The 23,036-nt window shown below is 37.9% G+C and overlaps 1 protein-coding gene across 1 annotated transcript in view; it reads right to left on the minus strand.

The window, feature by feature from the left end:
• Nucleotides 1-13,023, minus strand: part of LOC121368951 — a 40,691-nt gene extending 27,668 nt beyond the window's left edge. Inside the window, exons 1-3 of the mRNA XM_041493716.1 lie at nt 12,872-13,023; nt 7,861-9,525; nt 7,121-7,271 (exon numbers count right to left, since the gene is read on the minus strand). Of these exons, the coding sequence (XP_041349650.1) occupies nt 7,121-7,271; nt 7,861-9,500 (1,791 nt within the window). The 5' untranslated portion in view covers nt 9,501-9,525; nt 12,872-13,023. The remainder of the gene's footprint in view (nt 1-7,120; nt 7,272-7,860; nt 9,526-12,871) is intronic.
• Nucleotides 13,024-23,036: the final 10,013 nt, after the last annotated feature.

Consider the following 23,036-nt stretch of genomic DNA (forward strand, 5'->3'; position numbering starts at 1 on the left):
GCCATATTATGAATGGATGCTGAATACAATTCGGCATGACAAATACATGTGTCTATTACTATTAGGAGTCAAACAGAGATACATGGAAGTGCCATATTATGAATGGATGCTGAATACAATTCGGCATGACAAATACATGTGTCTATTACTATTAGGAGTCAAACAGAGATACATGGAAGTGCCATATTATGAATGGATGCTGAATACAATTCGGCATGACAAATACATGTGTCTATTACTATTAGGAGTCAAACAGAGATACATGGAAGTGCCATATTATGAATGGATGCTGAATACAATTCGGCATGACAAATACATGTGTCTATTACTATTAGGAGTCAAACAGAGATACATGGAAGTGCCATATTATGAATGGATGCTGAATACAATTCGGCATGACAAATACATGTGTCTATTACTATTAGGAGTCAAACAGAGATACATGGAAGTGCCATATTATGAATGGATGCTGAATACAATTCGGCATGACAAATACATGTGTCTATTACTATTAGGAGTCAAACAGAGATACATGGAAGTGCCATATTATGAATGGATGCTGAATACAATTCGGCATGACAAATACATGTGTCTATTACTATTAGGAGTCAAACAGAGATACATGGAAGTGCCATATTATGAATGGATGCTGAATACAATTCGGCATGACAAATACATGTGTCTATTACTATTAGGAGTCAAACAGAGATACATGGAAGTGCCATATTATGAATGGATGCTGAATACAATTCGGCATGACAAATACATGTGTCTATTACTATTAGGAGTCAAACAGAGATACATGGAAGTGCCATATTATGAATGGATGCTGAATACAATTCGGCATGACAAATACATGTGTCTATTACTATTAGGAGTCAAACAGAGATACATGGAAGTGCCATATTATGAATGGATGCTGAATACAATTCGGCATGACAAATACATGTGTCTATTACTATTAGGAGTCAAACAGAGATACATGGAAGTGCCATATTATGAATGGATGCTGAATACAATTCGGCATGACAAATACATGTGTCTATTACTATTAGGAGTCAAACAGAGATACATGGAAGTGCCATATTATGAATGGATGCTGAATACAATTCGGCATGACAAATACATGTGTCTATTACTATTAGGAGTCAAACAGAGATACATGGAAGTGCCATATTATGAATGGATGCTGAATACAATTCGGCATGACAAATACATGTGTCTATTACTATTAGGAGTCAAACAGAGATACATGGAAGTGCCATATTATGAATGGATGCTGAATACAATTCGGCATGACAAATACATGTGTCTATTACTATTAGGAGTCAAACAGAGATACATGGAAGTGCCATATTATGAATGGATGCTGAATACAATTCGGCATGACAAATACATGTGTCTATTACTATTAGGAGTCAAACAGAGATACATGGAAGTGCCATATTATGAATGGATGCTGAATACAATTCGGCATGACAAATACATGTGTCTATTACTATTAGGAGTCAAACAGAGATACATGGAAGTGCCATATTATGAATGGATGCTGAATACAATTCGGCATGACAAATACATGTGTCTATTACTATTAGGAGTCAAACAGAGATACATGGAAGTGCCATATTATGAATGGATGCTGAATACAATTCGGCATGACAAATACATGTGTCTATTACTATTAGGAGTCAAACAGAGATACATGGAAGTGCCATATTATGAATGGATGCTGAATACAATTCGGCATGACAAATACATGTGTCTATTACTATTAGGAGTCAAACAGAGATACATGGAAGTGCCATATTATGAATGGATGCTGAATACAATTCGGCATGACAAATACATGTGTCTATTACTATTAGGAGTCAAACAGAGATACATGGAAGTGCCATATTATGAATGGATGCTGAATACAATTCGGCATGACAAATACATGTGTCTATTACTATTAGGAGTCAAACAGAGATACATGGAAGTGCCATATTATGAATGGATGCTGAATACAATTCGGCATGACAAATACATGTGTCTATTACTATTAGGAGTCAAACAGAGATACATGGAAGTGCCATATTATGAATGGATGCTGAATACAATTCGGCATGACAAATACATGTGTCTATTACTATTAGGAGTCAAACAGAGATACATGGAAGTGCCATATTATGAATGGATGCTGAATACAATTCGGCATGACAAATACATGTGTCTATTACTATTAGGAGTCAAACAGAGATACATGGAAGTGCCATATTATGAATGGATGCTGAATACAATTCGGCATGACAAATACATGTGTCTATTACTATTAGGAGTCAAACAGAGATACATGGAAGTGCCATATTATGAATGGATGCTGAATACAATTCGGCATGACAAATACATGTGTCTATTACTATTAGGAGTCAAACAGAGATACATGGAAGTGCCATATTATGAATGGATGCTGAATACAATTCGGCATGACAAATACATGTGTCTATTACTATTAGGAGTCAAACAGAGATACATGGAAGTGCCATATTATGAATGGATGCTGAATACAATTCGGCATGACAAATACATGTGTCTATTACTATTAGGAGTCAAACAGAGATACATGGAAGTGCCATATTATGAATGGATGCTGAATACAATTCGGCATGACAAATACATGTGTCTATTACTATTAGGAGTCAAACAGAGATACATGGAAGTGCCATATTATGAATGGATGCTGAATACAATTCGGCATGACAAATACATGTGTCTATTACTATTAGGAGTCAAACAGAGATACATGGAAGTGCCATATTATGAATGGATGCTGAATACAATTCGGCATGACAAATACATGTGTCTATTACTATTAGGAGTCAAACAGAGATACATGGAAGTGCCATATTATGAATGGATGCTGAATACAATTCGGCATGACAAATACATGTGTCTATTACTATTAGGAGTCAAACAGAGATACATGGAAGTGCCATATTATGAATGGATGCTGAATACAATTCGGCATGACAAATACATGTGTCTATTACTATTAGGAGTCAAACAGAGATACATGGAAGTGCCATATTATGAATGGATGCTGAATACAATTCGGCATGACAAATACATGTGTCTATTACTATTAGGAGTCAAACAGAGATACATGGAAGTGCCATATTATGAATGGATGCTGAATACAATTCGGCATGACAAATACATGTGTCTATTACTATTAGGAGTCAAACAGAGATACATGGAAGTGCCATATTATGAATGGATGCTGAATACAATTCGGCATGACAAATACATGTGTCTATTACTATTAGGAGTCAAACAGAGATACATGGAAGTGCCATATTATGAATGGATGCTGAATACAATTCGGCATGACAAATACATGTGTCTATTACTATTAGGAGTCAAACAGAGATACATGGAAGTGCCATATTATGAATGGATGCTGAATACAATTCGGCATGACAAATACATGTGTCTATTACTATTAGGAGTCAAACAGAGATACATGGAAGTGCCATATTATGAATGGATGCTGAATACAATTCGGCATGACAAATACATGTGTCTATTACTATTAGGAGTCAAACAGAGATACATGGAAGTGCCATATTATGAATGGATGCTGAATACAATTCGGCATGACAAATACATGTGTCTATTACTATTAGGAGTCAAACAGAGATACATGGAAGTGCCATATTATGAATGGATGCTGAATACAATTCGGCATGACAAATACATGTGTCTATTACTATTAGGAGTCAAACAGAGATACATGGAAGTGCCATATTATGAATGGATGCTGAATACAATTCGGCATGACAAATACATGTGTCTATTACTATTAGGAGTCAAACAGAGATACATGGAAGTGCCATATTATGAATGGATGCTGAATACAATTCGGCATGACAAATACATGTGTCTATTACTATTAGGAGTCAAACAGAGATACATGGAAGTGCCATATTATGAATGGATGCTGAATACAATTCGGCATGACAAATACATGTGTCTATTACTATTAGGAGTCAAACAGAGATACATGGAAGTGCCATATTATGAATGGATGCTGAATACAATTCGGCATGACAAATACATGTGTCTATTACTATTAGGAGTCAAACAGAGATACATGGAAGTGCCATATTATGAATGGATGCTGAATACAATTCGGCATGACAAATACATGTGTCTATTACTATTAGGAGTCAAACAGAGATACATGGAAGTGCCATATTATGAATGGATGCTGAATACAATTCGGCATGACAAATACATGTGTCTATTACTATTAGGAGTCAAACAGAGATACATGGAAGTGCCATATTATGAATGGATGCTGAATACAATTCGGCATGACAAATACATGTGTCTATTACTATTAGGAGTCAAACAGAGATACATGGAAGTGCCATATTATGAATGGATGCTGAATACAATTCGGCATGACAAATACATGTGTCTATTACTATTAGGAGTCAAACAGAGATACATGGAAGTGCCATATTATGAATGGATGCTGAATACAATTCGGCATGACAAATACATGTGTCTATTACTATTAGGAGTCAAACAGAGATACATGGAAGTGCCATATTATGAATGGATGCTGAATACAATTCGGCATGACAAATACATGTGTCTATTACTATTAGGAGTCAAACAGAGATACATGGAAGTGCCATATTATGAATGGATGCTGAATACAATTCGGCATGACAAATACATGTGTCTATTACTATTAGGAGTCAAACAGAGATACATGGAAGTGCCATATTATGAATGGATGCTGAATACAATTCGGCATGACAAATACATGTGTCTATTACTATTAGGAGTCAAACAGAGATACATGGAAGTGCCATATTATGAATGGATGCTGAATACAATTCGGCATGACAAATACATGTGTCTATTACTATTAGGAGTCAAACAGAGATACATGGAAGTGCCATATTATGAATGGATGCTGAATACAATTCGGCATGACAAATACATGTGTCTATTACTATTAGGAGTCAAACAGAGATACATGGAAGTGCCATATTATGAATGGATGCTGAATACAATTCGGCATGACAAATACATGTGTCTATTACTATTAGGAGTCAAACAGAGATACATGGAAGTGCCATATTATGAATGGATGCTGAATACAATTCGGCATGACAAATACATGTGTCTATTACTATTAGGAGTCAAACAGAGATACATGGAAGTGCCATATTATGAATGGATGCTGAATACAATTCGGCATGACAAATACATGTGTCTATTACTATTAGGAGTCAAACAGAGATACATGGAAGTGCCATATTATGAATGGATGCTGAATACAATTCGGCATGACAAATACATGTGTCTATTACTATTAGGAGTCAAACAGAGATACATGGAAGTGCCATATTATGAATGGATGCTGAATACAATTCGGCATGACAAATACATGTGTCTATTACTATTAGGAGTCAAACAGAGATACATGGAAGTGCCATATTATGAATGGATGCTGAATACAATTCGGCATGACAAATACATGTGTCTATTACTATTAGGAGTCAAACAGAGATACATGGAAGTGCCATATTATGAATGGATGCTGAATACAATTCGGCATGACAAATACATGTGTCTATTACTATTAGGAGTCAAACAGAGATACATGGAAGTGCCATATTATGAATGGATGCTGAATACAATTCGGCATGACAAATACATGTGTCTATTACTATTAGGAGTCAAACAGAGATACATGGAAGTGCCATATTATGAATGGATGCTGAATACAATTCGGCATGACAAATACATGTGTCTATTACTATTAGGAGTCAAACAGAGATACATGGAAGTGCCATATTATGAATGGATGCTGAATACAATTCGGCATGACAAATACATGTGTCTATTACTATTAGGAGTCAAACAGAGATACATGGAAGTGCCATAATATGATGACCAGTTATAAATGCATGTCATTTTTACCAAATGGTAACTCACAAAAGTATTTTCAAACTGCAATATGAGATTAAGTAAGTTTTTACATGTTCATGTAAGTAGTGTCTGTAATTATGAAGAATCAATATATTATTTATTAAATATTTATATAGACAAGCTATTGATAATTAAAAATATTGACATGTATACAAGTTGTTATAAAGGTAACACATGTAATTATTAAATTTTAAAATACTTACTACATGTACCATCAAAAACGAATAACATATTTACTACTAGTGCAAAATTAGAAATAAACTATTTACTACTTATGTAGGAAGACAAATGCGGTATTTACTACACACGAACAATGTGTTTACTAATAATATAAATATGCAAAAAGGAACAAAGTACCTGGTATTTACTGTAAGTGTAAAAGAAATAGAAATAAATTATTTAATATCTGTTTGCAAAGAGGAATATATATTTATTATAGTACATATATTTACAATATGCATAAAAAGAGGAATACATTGCTTATTCATGTACCAGTGAGGGAAGATAATATTTACTTATGTGTGGTGAAAAACTAATATATAATTTACTACCTGTGAGGGAAGAGAAATAGAGAGTTTACTCCATGTGTAAAAACAGGAATATAGTATTTATTACCTTGCAGAAGTGGAATACATTATTTACTACATGTATGGGAGAGGTATATATTATTTAGCACCTGTGTTGGAAGAGCAATATATTTATTTTTACATAATGAGAATATATTGTTATTCTGTTTGGTTGAAAATCAGTCACATGACCTCTCATAAATAGTCTGATCAAGAGAAACTGTCAGAAGATGAACATATTATTTATTACCTATGTGGGAAGAGGAATATATTTATTACCTGTGTGGGAAGAGGAATATCTTATTTATTACCTGTATGGGAAGATAAATATGTTATTTATTACCTGTGTGGGAAGAGGAATATGTTATTTATTATCTGTGTGGACAGAGAAATATGTTATTACCTGTGTGGGAAGAGGAATATGTTATTTATTACCTGTGTAGGAAGAAGAATATATTATTTATTACCTGTGCGGAAAGAGGCATATATTACTTATTACCTGTGTGGTAAGAGGAATATATTATTTATTACCTGTGTGGGAAGAGGAATATATTATTTATTACCTGTGTGGGAAGAGGCAGCTGCTCTGGTCCGATGAGATGAGCGAGGACGGCCATCTTGTCGTGGTAGAAGACCTGCACGGCCGACATGAGGAGCGGCAGAGAGTGGATGATACGACAGGTGAAGGTCACTGCTTTCATGTGGTTCAGAAGTCTGAACAGAGAAAAAAATAACGAAGATAATCAGCATCAGACTGGATAAATGCTAAATTATTGTTAAAAAGCTAAAATTACAAGCATAGCTATTTCCATATAAACTGGGAATACATGTATGTACGTGTACACATAGGAGACAATATGTTTGATCATAAAATGTAGAATGTTTGATAAGTTAAAACAATTATATACATTGATGATTGTAAATACTATTTCAGTCATATTCTAGGCAACAATCAAACGAATGGAACAAATTTCTTTGTCACCTCAGTATGTTTAAAATAAGTTATTTAATGTTTATAAGAAGGATATTTTTAATACTCGATCTGCTGTCTTTCCCTGAAAGGAAGCACATACTTGTTATTAATTTTGTAACATTTTATAAACAATGTAATTCATTTTGTTACATTTTATAAACAGTGTTTTTCATTTTGTTATATTTTATAAACAGTGTTATTAATTTTGTTATATTTTATAAACAGTGTTATTAATTGTTTTGTTTTTTGTTTTAACCAGTGTTATTCATTGTTACATTTTATAACAAGTACTACACATTTTGTTACATAAGTTTTATTCAATGTACTCACTTGTGAGATGCCGTGGAGCAGGAGTTGTCTACCCCAGCAGGAAGTTTACGCAGAGTTATCGGCCCCCACATCTGTTCCACGTGCTCAGGCATCACACAGTCCTCGAAGTGCCCGAGTTCCAGTCGGAAAATACACACCCCCGCCCGGGGAGGAGTCACCGAGAGACAACAGTGAGCCATCATGTCATCACCAAACTCCACAATGACAGTAGTTGAAACATCGGCGTCATCCCCACCATCTAGATTTTCTATAATCTCATTCAGCTTGCAGCAGCCCTGACCCAGCTTCTCCATAGCACTGAAGCAGAATGCCCCATACTTCCCAGACAGATGACAGTACATTCTGTCGTTATATTTGGTGTTGAAGTCAAACTCACACATAACCTTCTGCTCCGCACAAAACTTCTTCCGATTACCACACAGCTTGATAATGGTGTCGTCCACTGACAGAGCTCGGCCGAAGTTCTGATAACCCGTCTTGTACCAAACCCTCAGTTTGAAGTGTCTCACTTCCGAAGGAAGTCCAGACATTTTTAAGGACCTCAGCATGACCGATGTCTTTTTTGTCCCGAACTGGAGGATGTTTTTCTTTGTGACCTGATACAGTCTGTCTCGAGAACCTTCTCCCCGGTACATGCATCCAAACGCCGAGTACCGCTCGTTAAATGTTCTCTTCCAAACAACCTTTGTTCTGTTTGTAGCCGTATAGAGTCTTGAACCACGAGTCCGATCGGTTACCGTGTCGTCATGAGGAAACAGATGTCCAAACAGTTTGGTTGTGTCCTGGTAATAAATGAGTGGATGAAGTTGATGGGTGTGCCAGATGAGATCCATGTCGTAGCACGGAACTAGGAACTGTTTCGGACAGCTCAGCTTGAGGTGGAGAAACTTCTTGTACCGCAACACACAGCTCTCGAGGAACTGGTCATCCCTGTAATGAGGCAACGACACTTGATAGAAAAACAACTTCTGTCTGGCGACGGCTGAAGCAATATCATAGGAGAACCGAGACTTGAAGTGAGGATCGGGCGATACATCTAGAGTCTTGTCGATGATGAAAGGAATGGCAGGGAATTCGTTACTCCACAAACCTCCGCTCTCCAGAAGAAGCTGTTCGCGTTCTTTCTGCGACACGATCCTATGGTCGACCACTGTTCCCACCAGAGCCACACAGTCCTTGCGGTACTCTGTTGGACACAGCAGGTGGCAGCACCACACCCAGTCGATGTCCAGTGGGGCTGTCAGACAGTGGCCGGGGAACTTGGCGGCCAAAGGAAGCCAATACTTCTCATATCGCTGGATGGCGTTGTCGATGATCGGTCCGTGAAACAGCTCGGGGTGTCTGTCGACTCGCTGCAGGAATTCCAGCAGATGTGATGCCGCACTGACAAGATTGAGGGACGGATCCAGAGCAATGTGTTGAGGGTCAAACTGGTTGTTTGCAAGAGGTCTCTGGGTCTTCCCTAGGCTATCAAGATCGGGGTATAACGCAGCTTGTCTTGTATGAGGATCTGTGTAAGAGTCAGGTTGTCTGAGGGTATTGGGATCTGGATACAACACAGTGTGTCCTCCATTCACAAATTCTTCAAGAGGGGCAGTTGGGATCACCTGGGTTGGTGCTGGATTCTGTACTTCACCCATACTGATTCAGTGCAGGACATCAGACCTGCAATACAAACCAAATCTGGGTACATCAATCTTATAAACATTTATCTGTGTACGTACTGAAGTACAAAATTTAATACCTCTTATTTCTACTTGATGAATATAAAAAAAAGTTATTTGAAAATGATAATACACGTGTGATTTAGTTCAAGAAGCCAGCACCTGTCTTAAAATACACAAATGTTACACTTTCTGAGATGGATGTATTTAAACTAGCAACAAGAATCATGTGTATTTGGATCAGTTGCTGTTTAGCAAATGTGTCATTGTGGGGGATACATAAAAGGTAACACAAGCACATACACACAGCCACACCTACCCAAATATACAGTGTAAAACACCACACACAGCTACACCTACCCAAATATACAGTGTAAAACACCACACACACAGCTACACCTACCCAAATATAGTGTAAAACACCACACACACACACAGCCACACCTACCCAAATATACAGTGTAAAACACCACACACAGCTACACCTACCCAAATATACAGTGTAAAACACCACACACACAGCTACACCTACCCAAATATAGTGTAAAACACCACACACACACACAGCCACACCTACCCAAATATACAGTGTAAAACACCACACACACAGCTACACCTACCCAAATATAGTGTAAAACACCACACACACACAGCTACACCTACCCAAATATACAGTGTAAAACACCACAGCTACACCTACCCAAATATAGTGTAAAACACCACACACACACAGCTACACCTACCCAAATATACAGTGTAAAACACCACACACACAGCTACACCTACCCAAATATACAGTGTAAAACACCACACAGCTACACCTACCCAAATATAGTGTAAAACACCACACACACACAGCCACACCTACCCAAATATACAGTGTAAAACACCACACACACACAGCCACACCTACCCAAATATACAGTGTAAAACACCACACAGCTACACCTACCCAAATATAGTGTAAAACACCACACACACACAGCTACACCTACCCAAATATACAGTGTAAAACACCACACACACAGCTACACCTACCCAAATAGTGTAAAACACCACACACACACACAGCCACACCTACCCAAATATAGTGTAAAACACCACACACACACACAGCTACACCTACCCAAATATAGTGTAAAACACCACACACACACACAGCTACACCTACCCAAATATAGTGTAAAACACCACACACACACACACAGCTACACCTACCCAAATATAGTGTAAAACACCACACACACACACAGCTACACCTACCCAAATATAGTGTAAAACACCACACACACACAGCTACACCTACCCAAATATACAGTGTAAAACACCACACACACAGCTACACCTACCCAAATATAGTGTAAAACACCACACACACACACAGCCACACCTACCCAAATATACAGTGTAAAACACCACACACACACAGCCACACCTACCCAAATATACAGTGTAAAACACCACACACACAGCTACACCTACCCAAATATACAGTGTAAAACACCACACACACACAGCCACACCTACCCAAATATACAGTGTAAAACACCACACACACAGCTACACCTACCCAAATATAGTGTAAAACACCACACACACAGCTACACCTACCCAAATATACAGTGTAAAACACCACACACACACAGCCACACCTACCCAAATATACAGTGTAAAACACCACACACACAGCTACACCTACCCAAATATACAGTGTAAAACACCACACACACAGCTACACCTACCCAAATATACAGTGTAAAACACCACACACACACAGCCACACCTACCCAAATATACAGTGTAAAACACCACACACACAGCTACACCTACCCAAATATACAGTGTAAAACACCACACACACACACAGCCACACCTACCCAAATATAGTGTAAAACACCACACACACACACAGCTACACCTACCCAAATATAGTGTAAAACACCACACACACACACAGCTACACCTACCCAAATATAGTGTAAAACACCACACACACACAGCTACACCTACCCAAATATAGTGTAAAACACCACACACACAGCTACACCTACCCAAATATACAGTGTAAAACACCACACACACAGCTACACCTACCCAAATATAGTGTAAAACACCACACACACACACAGCCACACCTACCCAAATATACAGTGTAAAACACCACACACACACAGCCACACCTACCCAAATATACAGTGTAAAACACCACACAGCTACACCTACTCAAATATACAGTGTAAAACACCACACACACACAGCCACACCTACCCAAATATACAGTGTAAAACACCACACACACAGCCACACCTACCCAAATATAGTGTAAAACACCACACACACACAGCCACACCTACCCAAATATACAGTGTAAAACACCACACACACACAGCCACACCTACCCAAATACAGTGTAAAACACCACACACACACACACAGCCACACCTACCCAAATATACAGTGTAAAACTCCACACACACACACAGCCACACCTACCCAAATACAGTGTAAAACACCACACACACACAGCCACACCTACCCAAATATACAGTGTAAAACACCATATACACACAGGCTTCAATAATGGAATACATGTTTATTATTTGAAAACTAAAACCTAGATCATACATGAATGTTCACACCAGGTGGAGCACCTGTCATGGACACAATGCCTCACTCTCCCCCCATCCCATGGCACTCCCTTTATTCTGTAGCTGCAGTCATTTATTGAGATCTCCCAAAATGTTCTATTCACACATACATGTATGTGAACACTAACAAGAAAGCATGCTTGTCCTGTTTTTGTTAGCACAAATCCACATGCACACCTGTACGCAGTGTTAGTAAACAATGTAACAATGCTACAAGATGGGGACCAAAGCTTTACATACAGTACCTGTGTGCATAAAGGTATGTAAGCATAGTCTGGTAATATTCTACAAACTAGCCAACTATAAAGTACCTGGGTACAGTGATAAACACACACATACACACACGCCACACATACACACACACACACACACACTTACAAACATAACACACACACACACATACACACACACACAAACAACACACACACAAACACACACCACAAACACACCACACACACCACATACATACACACATACAAACACATAATGTCACCACACACATCACATACAAACACACACAATATACACAAACACACACACCACATGCCCTTGCACATGACACACATATCACATACATATACATACATCACACATACATACATATACACTCACCACATCCACACACATCACATATACATATACATACACACAAAACACACAAACACATATATATGAACTAAAACAGTGAAAATTAGTTACTTTGTGAAGCATGGTCATCCTCTGTGTCGATAGTGAAGTATTAGTCAGTATTACACACAGTGATATCTTCATTGTTCCGCTTCACTGTAGATCACCCTCTCTCCTTCAGTGTGCGACTTCCTGACACCCACATACTGGGAAAGACAGGCGTGTTAAATACTCGTCAAACACTCGTCAAACACATACCACTGTGATACATTACATATAAACAGTAAACAATTCTTATTACAATAACTGTTCTGGGGAAAAGGGACCGTATGTAAGGACTGTACACCATCACGACAGGTATGGGTACAATGTAGCAGTGTGTTATAAACTGTTCAGTCAATGAATGGAAGTGTTCAATAACATTCAGCATGAAAACTGGCTGTCAGTGTTATCAGATGGAAGTGTTCAATAACATCCAGCATGAACATTGGCTGTCAGTGTTTATCAGATGGAAGTGTTCAATAACATCCAGCATGAACACTGACTGTCAGTGTTATCAGATGGAAGTGTTCAATAACATCCAGCATGAACACTGACTGTCAGTGTTCAATAACATCCAGCATGAACACTGGCTGTCAGCGTTATCAGATGGAAGTGTTCAATAACATCCAGCATGAACACTGACTGTCAGTGTTCAATAACATCCAGCATGAACACTGGCTGTCAGTGTTATCAGATGGAAGTGTTCAATAACATCCAGCATGAACACTGGCTGTCAGCGTTATCAGATGGAAGTGTTCAATAACATCCAGCATGAACACTGGCTGTCAGTATTATCAGATGGAAGTGTTCAATAACATCCAGCATGAACACTGACTGTCAGTGTTCAATAACATCCAGCATGAACACTGGCTGTCAGTGTTATCAGATGGAAGTGTTCAATAACATCCAGCATGAACACTGACTGTCAGTGTTCAATAACATCCAGCATGAACACTGGCTGTCAGTGTTATCAGATGGAAGTGTTCAATAACATCCAGCATGAACACTGGCTGTCAGCGTTATCAGATGGAAGTGTTCAATAACATCCAGCATGAACACTGGCTGTCAGTGTTATCAGATGAAAGAACCATCCACACAGAAGATAACAGTTAAAATATAAAGTCAAAGCATGGACAAACAAACCCTGAAACAAAACTAAAATGTCATAATTGCACTACATGTACATATTAAAAACAGCACAAACTGTTGATGATTACAATTACATATTAAAAACAGCACAAACTGTTGATGATTACAATTACATATTAAAAACAGCACAAACTGTTGATGATTACAATTACATATTAAAAACAGCACAAACTGTTGATGATTACAATTACATATTAAAAACAGCACAAACTGTTGATGATTACAATTACATATTAAAAACAGCACAAACTATTGATGATTACATGTAGTACTTCACAAATCAAACAGTTTACTTGTACATGTATATTATTCACTTTATGACAGAAATAATTTGGATTGGTCACTTCAGCAATAAATAATTTACTAAAAATTTTCTAATGGCATATTTATATTTGTCAAACATCTATATTGTATTTAAACTATGACTATTTTGTATTTAACAGCCCTCTACATTGCAAATGATTTTGTTGCATAAGTCACATATGCAACCATTTTGTTTCATTTAGCGACTAAAACATTTCATACTATCTATGTAAAAATAACAGTAGGCGCCATCTGACTCCTAGATGGAAAAGTTAACATAGAGACCTGTTAAAACTGTCTATTTTGTATTTAAAATGGTTATTTTGTATTTACACTATGACTATTTTGTATTTAAACTATGGCTATTTTGTATTTAACCTTATTTTGTATTTACACTATGACTATTTTGTATTTAAAATATGACTATTTTGTATTTACACTATGACTATTTTGTATTTAAACTGACTATTTTGTATTTAACCTTATTTTGCATTTAAAGTAAGACTATTTTGTATTTAAACTATGGCTATTTTGTATTTAAACTATGGCTGTATTGTATTTAAATTATGATTATATTGTATTTAAACAATGGCTATTTTGTATTTAAAATATGGCGATTTTGTATTTAAACTATGACTATTTTGTATTTAAACCCTATTATGTACATATTTAAACTATGATTATTTTGTATTTTAACTATGACTATTTTGTATTTTAATTATGACTATTTTGTGTCATGAGAAAGAAAGAGGAAACCTGTTGCCACCACACTTTTGTGCGCACTCTGACACAGACAGGACAGTACATACATGTACCTGCTTTGATGTGCCAGAGCTCTGTGTCCAGATCCAAACTGTAATACTGAGTACATGTGCCAGAGCTCTGTGTCCAGATCCAAACTGTAATACTGAGTACATGTACCAGCTTTGATGTGCCAAACCTCCGTGTCCAGATCCAAACTGTAATACTCAGTATTTACGTGTCTATATCCATAAAATGGTTTTTAGCTGACATCACCAGTAGCGGAGTCCAGGCCATCCAGCTGTGTAGCACTGTTTAGGGATTGTAAAACCTTACAGTCTATTGAGATCAATCAATCCTATGTACTATTATACTTTGAGCAGGTCCTCTACCACCCAGCTACCCCCCACTCCATTGTTCATGGAATACACTTTGAGCAGGTCCTCTGCCACCCAGCTACACCCCACTCCATTGTTACTTGGAATACACTTTGAGAGGTCCTCTACCACCCAGCTACACCCCACTCCATTGTTCATGGAATACACTTTGAGCAGGTCCTCTACCACCCAGCTACACCCCACTCCATTGTTCATGGAATACACTTTGAGCAGGTCCTCTACCACCCAGCTACACCCCAGTCCATTGTTCATGGAATACACTTTGAGCAGGTCCTCTACCACCCAGCTACACCCCACTCCATTGTTCATGGAATACACTTTGAGCAGGTCCTCTACCACCCAGCTACACCCCATCCATTGTTCATGGAATACACTTTGAGCAGGTCCTCTACCACCCAGCTACACCCCACTCCATTGTTCATGGAATACACTTTGAGCAGGTCCTCTACCACCCAGCTACACCCCACTCCATTGTTCATGGAATACACTTTGAGCAGGTCCTCTACCACCCAGCTACACCCCACTCCATTGTTCATGGAATACACTTTGAGCAGGTCCTCTACCACCCAGCTACACCCCACTCCATTGTTCATGGAATACACTTTGAGCAGGTCCTCTACCACCCAGCTACACCCCACTCCATTGTTCATGGAATACACTTTGAGCAGGTCCTCTACCACCCAGCTACACCCCACTCCATTGTTCATGGAATACACTTTGAGCAGGTCCTCTACCACCCAGCTACACCCCACTCCATTGTTCATGGAATACACTTTGAGCAGGTCCTCTACCACCCAGCTACACCCCACTCCATTGTTCATGGAATACACTTTGAGCAGGTCCTCTACCACCCAGCTACACCCCACTCCATTGTTCATGGAATACACTTTGAGCAGGTCCTCTACCACCCAGCTACACCCCACTCCATTGTTCATGGAATACACTTTGAGCAGGTCCTCTACCACCCAGCTACACCCCACTCCATTGTTCATGGAATACACTTTGAGCAGGTCCTCTACCACCCAGCTACACCCCACTCCATTGTTCATGGAATACACTTTGAGCAGGTCCTCTACCACCCAGCTACACCCCACTCCATTGTTTATGGAATACATTTTAGAATGACCAGTCACAGTAAAAGCTGAATTAAATTAATGCACACATGGACAAAAATCCCCATATAAAAGATAACTAGAGAGAAATACAAAGAGTAAATTCATGTGGAACAATGGCCTAATTAAGATTTACAGCAGAGTTGAGTCAATTGAACAACGCTGAAGTGCCATTGATGAATTGTCCACAGTACTTATGTGATGCTTGTGAGATACTTGTGTGATGCTTGTAAGATACTTGTATGGTGCTTGTGCTGTGTTTTTATCATACTTGTGTGGCGCATGAGACTATTTCTCCAACCCTGAACGACTCTTATCTTCAAAGTACAGTGTTTTGTGAGAGTCACTACCTGCCATAAAGTTCCACCTACAATCTCAAGTGACTTCCACTAATCAAAATGATATTTATATCAAATCCCTGCATGACAGGGTTTCTTGGTCATGGCTTGTAAAGTACCATGCGACGTTATATCTATACTGGTTAGGAGCCTTCAAACCATATACTGGAGAATGGGGAGGGGGTGGAGAGTTACTGCCACCATCTTTTTAAAAGAACAAATCTCCTGCCCCACCACACACACACCCCCAAAAAAATAAAAAAATAATAATAATAAATACATAAAAAGCAACCTTTTATGTAGACTTGTATGATGGGGTGGAGGTATCTGGTGGAGGTATCAAAAAAGAGTATCTTAATTTGTACACTTGTACACTTATGAAAATAATAAACAAGGTTTAAAATGATCCTGTTTTTCAACGCTACATTTTTTGGCACAAACCTATTAAAGAGAGAAAGAGAAAGAGAGAGAGAGAGAGAGAGAGAGAGAGAGAGAGAGAGAGAGAGAGAGAGAGAGAGAGAGAGAGAGAGAGAGACAGACAGACAGACAGACAGACAGACAAAGAGAGAGCCAAAAACAGAGAGATTAAGAGAGACAGACAGAGACAAAGAGAGAAACAGAAGGAAGGAAGGAAATGTTTTATTTAACTAGCACTCAACATATTTTATTTACGGTTATATGGCATTGGACTACTATTTTCAATTAGCAGCAAGGGATCTTTTATACCATAGCCTTTGTTACACCAGTTGTGGAGCACCGGCTGGAACGAGAAATAGCCCAATGGGGAAGAGAGAAATAGAGATGAAAACAGCGACAGAGTGAGAGAGACACAAAGACACAGACCTCCCCTCCCTCCCGACCCTCACCTGGTCACACCAATGTTTAAAATATGACTGGCAGCCCCTTTCCTCTTAACCTCCCATGGGCTTAATGAATATTGTTTAAGAATTATTATTAATATTAGACCAGCCCATCTAAATTTGCGCCGAAAATATATTATATTAATAATTTATATAGGATAGGAATGTTGATATTTTTCTTTAAGGGCGCAGCCAAACCTTTTTAACCCCAATTTTCCCCTTTTTATACTTTTGGTGTTAATTTTCAAAATTTCCCCTATTTGTTAGGTTATCCCTGTCCTGAGTCAGACCCCCGATCTTATCGGAGGCCGGACTCGGGATAGGCGTGTTCGTAACCCTAGTGGTATATGGACATGTTAAACAAGTTACTAAGCTAAAGACACAGAGAGAGGAAGAGAGACAAACATAGAGAAAGACATTCACACAGAGAGAGAATGGGAGGAATTAATAATGGAGAAAGAATGTACTAAGAGTGAGACAGTAAGTATGAGAAGAGGAGAAAGAACAGTGTAAAGAAGACAGACAGAAAGAGGAGAGAAAAAGAGATTAAAAAAAAAGAGTGACATAGACAACTCTGCCTTAAATGTGTATGTCATTAATATGTACATTTAAGCTCCACAAGGTACAATACATAAATTTATTAAATGTACATATACATAGCCACATGTATGAAATTACACATCTGCAGAAACCATAAACGTGATATCAGTTAAAAGTTTTATTTTCATTGTATTTTAGTTGTAAACTGTGAAAATATAGAAATCATATTTATATTTTTGTGAACAAGCTCATAATTCAATTATCTCCCTTGTACATTTTTATGATTTAAAACTACATTCCCTGGAATATTTTTACTATTTAAGCATATAGAACAGAAAATCCAATTACATTTAGTGCATATATGACGCCGCACTCCGCATTGGTTTCACTACGCTGGCTTATCCAGGTCAAAAACAAAGCCATGATTTTGAAAGTGGAACACTTTTGATGGGCTTGTACCGATCTCGGTTTTCATTGGCTTATGATCACGTGAGATTTCGCAATTTTTGAACAAATTTAGCTGTCTTGATTGAGGGGTCGTCTCATATCTCCAAAACATATTTATATCCATAGAGATATGGTACAACGCCTTTCCAGGGGTCGGTGAGTGGGGGGTTTGCCTTGAAATTTTGACAGTGGCCAGCTGTTGGCATACGCGTTACATGTAAGGGGGTGTTACTAATTACGTAACGCTCTAGGGTTAGAGGAAGAAGGTACTGTGTTCGATTTACGTAACATTTTTCACGACTATATGTTATTTTTATTCATTACTTAGACCTAAAAAGGTGTTTTTTGGAAATGCTCGGTCAGACTAGGATCGATCCCCATCGGCGGGTATACAAAAAGACCATGGTATGTGATATCCTGTCTGTAGGATGGTACATATAAACAATCCCTTGCTAAAAAAAAATGTAGCAGGTTTCCAAGGCACGTGTGCAAGGATTTCAGAGGGGTTGGGGTTATAGACTGTGTTAAGCGAAGTTTATATGGGGCCATGCTCCCCCAAAAAAATACATTTCAATTTTTTTTAAGCTTGGGCAAGTAAGGGTTTCGACCTCCAATACCCTCCCCCTGCAGATGCACCTGATTCCTCTCTAAGATTATAATTCAAAATTACCAAATGTTAGACAACCAACAACAGATGGAAGGAATATATACATGATTAATGTGTTACTAGTATACAAACTAATTTTTGAAAGTCCTACTAACACTTTATAAAATATCAATTCTGAAATAGGAAGGTACGACTGTCGGTAATACGTTGTCAAGATCAAACCGGTTTTAACTACAGCGCAAGATTTCTCTTTTAATTTTTTGAGACGAATCCTACAATTTGAAATGGGCAAATGCACGTGTTAACTGAAACTGACAACAGGCTGTCGTTTGTGCTTTGCCGAGCTATGGCAGCAGAGGCAACGAATCAAGCGTATACGTTTGATGATATCCGTTCATAGCAAACACACACAACTTTTTTAAAAGTGCATTTGAGCTTGTATTTCACATTTGTACATGATGTTATAATATGGTAACCAGATAATGTAACTTTAATTATTGAGGTCATTTTTTAGTTTGATTATTACCAATGCATCTGTTCATATTTGACAAAATAAAAAATGTAATTTAAACAATTACCTATAAAAAATGGGAATGATTGGGTACGAAACCAAATCATGGTGACACAATGTCATTTCATATAGTCATGTTTTGTTTAAATTGTTTTTTTTTGTGGTATGTTTTCACAGCAGTATTATTGAATAATTATTAATTTAATAATTAAATAAAGGTAACTGTTATTTATATTTCTTTTAAAAACTAAATTGGCAAATCAAATTTCTGCAAAAGTGCTATTGGGACAAATGAAGAGTTCAGGCGCAAAACGCAATATAAACCATTTTCTTTCTTGTTTTTAGTTAAAGCCATTATTGTATGTCTATAAGGGCCCGCTGATTTGCCGCAAAACGAGATTGATCCTTATGAAATTGTACTGGGTAAATCCTGTTTTTTTGTATCAAAACGGGATATATACGCCAATTAAAAACATCACTTTTACTGAAAATCAAAAATGGATATATCGTGTTTTGTATCTTAACTCTTCAAATATATTATGGTGTTACATGGTTTTGATAGGATGAGCTAAAGATATTAACAAAATATTATATAATAAATAAACCTTCATGGTGTTTTTTCAAATACAATTTTTGTCAACGAGTGATGTTTAAAAAACATATTTTTACGAATTGTGACATGACAGCACGCACCACACTCCTTGATATACCAGTTGTGGGGCACTAGTTGGAGTAAAAACATTAAGCACACCTGAGCACTACTACTTGCCCCAACAGTCGGACAACTCACCCAAAATCAACTCATCCCAGGGTCTGTGCTTATAAAACGTTTAGAGTCCAGATTCAATCTCTAATGACGTCACACACATACATTTTGTATGGCGTTGCCATGACGTTCATGTCTCTCACTCTATTACAGATTCAATCTCTAATGACGTCACACACATACATTTTGTATGGCGTTGCCATGACGTTCATGTCTCTCACTCTGTTACAGATTCAATCTCTAATGACGTCACACACATACATTTTGTATGGCGTTGCCATGACGTTCATGTCTCTCACTCTGTTACAGATTCAATCTCTAATGACGGCACACACATACATTTTGTATGGCGTTGCCATGACGTTCATGTCTCTCACTCTATTACAGATTCAATCTCTAATGACGTCACACACATACATTTTGTATGGCGTTGCCATGACGTTCATGTCTCTCACTCTGTTACAGATTCAATCTCTAATGACGTCACACACATACATTTTGTATGGCGTTGCCATGACGTTCATGTCTCTCACTCTGTTGCAGATTCAATCTCTAATGACGTCACACACATACATTTTGTATGGCGTTGCCATGACGTTCATGTCTCTCACTCTGTTACAGATTCAATCTTTAATGAAATCACACACATACATTTTGTATGGCGTTGCCATGATGTTCATGTCTCTCACTCTATTAGAGTCTCAAGTTTAGACTGTCAACGTTTTATAAGCACCAGACCAGATGTTGGACAACTCACCCCAATCCCACTTTACTGGACATCCATAATTGTGATGATTCATTAGACTGTAAACGTTTTATAAGCACCAGACCAGATGTCGGACAACTCACCCCAATCCCACTTTACTGGACATCCATAATTGTGATGATTCATTAGACTGTAAACGTTTTATAAGCACCAGACCAGATGTCGGACAACTCACCCCAATCCCACTTTACTGGACATCCATAATTGTGATGATTCATTAGACTGTAAACGTTTTATAAGCACCAGACCAGGTGTCGGACAACTCACCCCAATCCCACTTTACTGGACATCCATAATTGTGATGATTCATTAGACTGTAAACGTTTTATAAGCACCAGACCAGGTGTCGGACAACTCACCCCAATCCCACTTTACTGGACATCCATAATTGTGATGATTCATTAGACTGTAAACGTTTTATAAGTACCAGACCAGGTGTCGGACAACTCACCCCAATCCCCCTTTACTGGACATCCATAATTGTGATGATTCATTAGACTGTAAACGTTTTATAAGTACCAGACCAGGTGTCGGACAACTCACCCCAATCCCACTTTACTGGACATCCATAATTGTGATGATTCATTAGACTGTAAACGTTTTATAAGTACCAGACCAGGTGTCGGACAACTCACCCCAATCCCACTTTACTGGACATCCATAATTGTGATGATTCATTAGACTGTAAACGTTTTATAAGTACCAGACCAGGTGTCGGACAACTCACCCCAATCCCACTTTACTGGACATCCATAATTGTGATGATTCATTAGACTGTAAACGTTTTATAAGTACCAGACCAGGTGTCGGACAACTCACCCCAATCCCCTTTACTGGACATCCATAATTGTGATGATTCATTAGACTGTAAATGTTTTATAAGCACCAGACCAGATGTCGGACAACTCACCCCAATCCCACTTTACTGGACATCCATAATTGTGATGATTCATTAGACTGTAAACGTTTTATAAGTACCAGACCAGGTGTCGGACAACTCACCCCAATCCCACTTTACTGAACATCCATAATTGTGATGATCGATTCATTAGAAATGGACGTCTAGCTACTACATGTACTTTGATGCAGTGTTTCTACCAGAAAGAAATGTTTGGGTATGGCACTATGGAATTGAATGCAACCACAGTCAACAGGGGGTATGGGGGGCCACCTCCAGAAAGAAAATGGGTTAAGTTTAGGGTTAGGGTTAAGAAAATCATACAGTAACGATAAATTTAAGTAATTAATTTTGTCAAAAGGTTAACTTAAAAAAAAAAAAAATCTGCAAACAAATTTGAGATATGGTGCCATAACTGTTTTACCGTCTGGCCTATGATGTGTAATTTTATTTATTAATATTACTTTGAAACTCTGCTGTTACAACATGTGGGTCTTATTAAAACTGGCCTCATCTTATATTGCTGGGTCAAGTGGACAACCCTCTAAGGTCTCATATCCATTACGTCTTGGTGTTCCTCAATTAAATGGGTCCTGCTAAACATTGCACTTAAATTTACTGTCCGAAATCTGTATTAGTATCATTTTTAAACAAGTTTGTTTTGTTTAACGACACCACTAGAGCACATTGATTTATTAATCATCGGCTATTGGATGTCAAACATATGGTCATTTTTACATAGACATAAAGAGGAAACCT

This window comes from Gigantopelta aegis, chromosome 3, assembly GCF_016097555.1.
Source record: "Gigantopelta aegis isolate Gae_Host chromosome 3, Gae_host_genome, whole genome shotgun sequence".
NCBI classification, from domain to species: domain Eukaryota; kingdom Metazoa; phylum Mollusca; class Gastropoda; order Neomphalida; family Peltospiridae; genus Gigantopelta; species Gigantopelta aegis.